The 4,141-nt window shown below is 41.5% G+C and overlaps 1 protein-coding gene across 1 annotated transcript; it reads left to right on the plus strand.

Annotated features, from left to right (window-relative positions):
• LOC133646548 (actin, alpha cardiac muscle) lies at window positions 1-3,107 on the plus strand. The gene is made up of 9 exons (XM_062042021.1): window positions 1-99; window positions 796-946; window positions 1,031-1,159; window positions 1,297-1,407; window positions 1,489-1,573; window positions 2,100-2,261; window positions 2,339-2,530; window positions 2,606-2,787; window positions 2,870-3,107. The coding sequence occupies exons 2-9, from the start codon at window positions 818-820 to the stop codon at window positions 3,011-3,013; spliced, it is 1,134 nt and encodes a 377-aa protein (XP_061898005.1). The 5' UTR covers window positions 1-99; window positions 796-817; the 3' UTR covers window positions 3,014-3,107.
• The last annotated feature ends 1,034 nt before the right edge of the window (window positions 3,108-4,141 follow it).

Here is a 4,141-nt window from a genome sequence, read left to right on the forward strand (position 1 = left end):
ACACGCCCCCTGACAGAGCGGGCCGGGGTCTTATTTAAGGGACTCATCTCAGCCCCAGTCCTTGTCCCAGTGGAAGCATCCGTCTACAAGTGCACCTTGGTGAGTAAGCTTCAATATTGCCAGATTCTCTCATTATTGTATTTTTATTAGTAAATTAACTTAAGCCAAGTTAAGTCAAAGTATGATGATGCACCTACTTAACTAAGGAGAATGTTGTCTGAATTGTTACATACTATATGCTTAAATAGACTATAGATTTGTAGATGAAGATACACAAATAAGACTACTGATACTACTACTCTATTCAATCATCCAATAAAGTATTAGTTTGCCTATAGGGCAATGTCAAAAAGTTTTCCAAATATGCTTGCACTAGTAAACAGGGGTTAAGGAGCAAAGCAGTGAACAAAAGTGTCAATGTGCGCTAACAGATAGATACTGGCAGACGTGAAATAGCGAGAGATCCAAGTGTCACTTGTATCACCCTGTTAAGTATTGCTGCTAAGGGGGAGTTGGGCCTAAAATAGACTACAAGTATGTTTTGACCCTTTTTGGTGCTACCTCAGCAGCTCCCAGGAACAATTATAGAGATATGGTATCTGTTGCTGTACAATACGTTTCTCACAAAAATAGCTTACCAGGGAATGTTTAATTAGCACCCTAAATATAAACACCGCTTGCAAGGTCTTTTAAGCCATTCTTAGTGAGTAGGGGTTAAGGATAACCCCAACCCGAATGTGTCATTGAGTTCATTATCTAGGATAACTTCATGTTACACTTTTATTTACATTCTAGACCACTCCAGTAAAGCCTAATCATGTGTGACGACGACGAGACTACCGCCCTTGTGTGCGACAACGGCTCTGGCTTGGTCAAGGCTGGATTTGCCGGGGATGACGCTCCCCGTGCTGTCTTCCCTTCCATCGTCGGAAGGCCCCGCCACCAGGTATGGGATATTGGACTCAACCATACACTGTCTAATTTTGGGGATCACAAAGAATATAAAAAAGTATTGTGCTTCCTTCTATAGGGTGTGATGGTGGGTATGGGTCAGAAGGACAGCTATGTCGGTGATGAGGCCCAGAGCAAGAGAGGTATCCTAACTCTAAAGTACCCCATTGAGCACGGCATCATCACCAACTGGGATGATATGGAGAAGGTGTGTATTGACAGTGACGCTCAATACCAGACTTTCCACATTCTAATCTACCGGTATTCTTATCTTTGGTATTTTTTTTGAGGACCACATTGTTGCTGTTTCAGTCCTGAGAGCAGTTGTTGTGTTTTATTAATCAGATCTGGCACCACACCTTCTACAATGAGCTGCGTGTGGCCCCTGAGGAGCACCCCACCCTGCTCACTGAGGCCCCGCTGAACCCCAAAGCCAACAGGGAGAAGATGACTCAGGTGCTTCACCGTCTCCCCTCCTTCGTAGTCACCTTTTAATTTGGGCTTAATCCTTAACATGCTGCTGATTGTATTTTGCAGATCATGTTTGAGACCTTCAACGTCCCCGCCATGTATGTGGCCATCCAGGCTGTTCTGTCCCTGTATGCCTCTGGCCGTACCACCGGTTAGTACAATATATTGACATTTACATTTTTCACACTTTATGTCAGGGATATTCAACTAAATTGTGTTGAGGGACATGTTTCCAGAGAGCTAGGCACCGGGTGGCTGGGATACTCACTAGTATTTCTATTTTGTATATTCCTGAAAATCTGTTGTTTTTAGAAGATCTAGTACAAACAAAAAAAAGCTAGGTAAAGATCAACTATATGATAGTGCTCTACAGTTTTTTTAGGAAATATGCTGCTAAACTGTAGTCTTTTTCACAATTTTTTAACCAAACTCGTGGGCTTGTCTGGTGCCGTTGCCAGGTGCTCCAAGCGAGTAATGTTCGCTCTAAGCGTGTGTAAATTGTAAGGATTTCCGTCTCGTTGTGACAAAGAGGTGTTAGTCCCATTCCATCAAGCTGTGTGTCACTTGATATCAGTACTGTTAGATTATTTATGGTGTGAGACATACTATTTGGGAACAAATACACAGGCCCTCAATCGCCATCTGTTGGCTAAGTCTGGTCTTCTTGTGTGATAAAGGTATTGTGCTGGATTCCGGTGACGGTGTGACCCACAATGTCCCCATCTATGAGGGTTACGCTCTGCCCCACGCTATCATGCGTCTGGATCTGGCTGGTCGTGACCTGACTGACTACCTGATGAAGATCCTCACCGAGCGTGGCTACTCTTTTGTCACTACTGGTAAGTGCGCTCATTTGGGGTAATTACTTCAGTGATATGTAAGTGCAGTTTCATAACTCAAAAACTGTGTGCTATAGCTGAGCGTGAGATCGTGCGTGACATCAAGGAGAAGCTGTGCTATGTGGCTCTTGACTTTGAAAATGAGATGGCCACCGCTGCATCCTCTTCCTCCCTGGAAAAGAGCTATGAGCTGCCCGACGGACAAGTCATCACCATTGGTAATGAGCGTTTCCGTTGCCCCGAGACCCTGTTCCAGCCCTCCTTCATTGGTGAGTCCCTGTCTTTTTGGTTTGTGAGTTCAGTGTGAATTATAAAACTTACCTGTTGCACTTGTCCCCTATCAGGTATGGAGTCTGCTGGTATCCATGAGACCGCCTACAACAGCATCATGAAATGTGACATTGACATCCGTAAGGACCTGTATGCCAACAACGTGCTGTCCGGTGGTACCACCATGTACCCTGGTATTGCTGACCGTATGCAGAAGGAGATTACTGCTCTTGCCCCAAGCACCATGAAGATCAAGGTGGATGAACTGCAAAACTTTTCATTTGTCACTTACAAAGTCACAGAACTCTAAATCTTGTGGGGTTTTTTTCCTATCATAGATCATCGCCCCACCTGAGAGGAAGTACTCTGTCTGGATCGGTGGATCCATCCTGGCTTCCCTGTCCACCTTCCAGCAGATGTGGATCAGCAAGCAGGAATACGATGAGGCGGGCCCCTCCATTGTCCACAGGAAGTGCTTCTAAATGCACAAGAAACCTCACTGTTCTTGAAATTGTACGTTGTCGTCTCCTGTACATATATGTTCTGTTGTAATAAAGCAAAGCCCTTGTGAGAGTATCTTCATGACTTGCTGAAACTTTTTCTACTTATTAATTTCCCTGTAGGTATACGCCCGCAGGTAATCAACAAAGTTCTATCTAATCTAATCTAAAATTTACAAGATGATCACTGACATACTGTGCGATTACACATATATATATATATATATATATATATATATATATATATATATATATATATATATATATATATATATATATATATATATATATATATATATACAGTACTGTATGTATAGAGTCAGTCAAATAAGTAAACAAGAATATTATGCAAAAACTTAAATTAATCAAAGCTGTTTTTTTTATATAAACATTTCATATAATGAAGAAGCAAATATATATTTTTATGTTTTAAAATAAGTGTTTGGTAAATAATCCAATACTCCCAAGTTAAAAATTCTGCAGAGAGATATATGCTGGCAAACAGCAACTTTTATTTCTTCAGCCTTCTCTGAGCAGGTGTTAGCTCTCACTGGCTTTAAGAACAATCTGGCCCCTTGGTCTCAAGGCCCCTTTTATTGGCATTAATGTGTAAAACCACCTAATTGGTTCCTTATTTATTAATTAATTTAATATTAATAATAAAGTATAGTACTTGTTTACTTTTCAAACACAGCACATTTTAATAAAAAAACAAACTACTTTATAAGGCTGTGTATTTTTGAATGAGTGGCCCTGCGATGAGGTGGCAACTTGTCCAGGGTGTACCCCGCCTTCCGCCCGATTGTAGCTGAGATAGGCTCCAGCGCCCCCCGCAACCCCAAAGGGAATAAGCGGTAACAAATGGATGGATGGATGGATGGATGGATGTGATTTTACAAAATAAATAGGGGACGAAACATGTATTTTCCTTACTGTATATACAGTATATAGGAAAGCAATGACTCAATCACTCTTACCAAGATAGTTGCATGTACACCCGTAAATACTTGAATGTTTACCTGGGCCACATTTAGCACCTCAACTATGGAGTGTTCCAAATAACAAAATATATTAATGTCAAACAAACCAAAGTTAAAACCTGTGACTTTG

This window comes from Entelurus aequoreus, linkage group LG03, assembly GCF_033978785.1.
Source record: "Entelurus aequoreus isolate RoL-2023_Sb linkage group LG03, RoL_Eaeq_v1.1, whole genome shotgun sequence".
In the NCBI taxonomy this organism is placed as follows: Eukaryota; Metazoa; Chordata; class Actinopteri; order Syngnathiformes; family Syngnathidae; genus Entelurus; species Entelurus aequoreus.

Excerpts from the sequence above, each read along its gene's own strand:
- LOC133646548 (XM_062042021.1), top strand. The coding sequence starts at position 818 with ATGTGTGACGACGACGAGACTACCGCCCTTGTGTGCGACAACGGCTCT. Across the intron at positions 1,574-2,099 it reads TGCCTCTGGCCGTACCACCG|GTATTGTGCTGGATTCCGGT; the intron begins GTTAGTACAATA and ends TGTGTGATAAAG. Across the intron at positions 2,788-2,869 it reads CAAGCACCATGAAGATCAAG|ATCATCGCCCCACCTGAGAG; the intron begins GTGGATGAACTG and ends TTCCTATCATAG.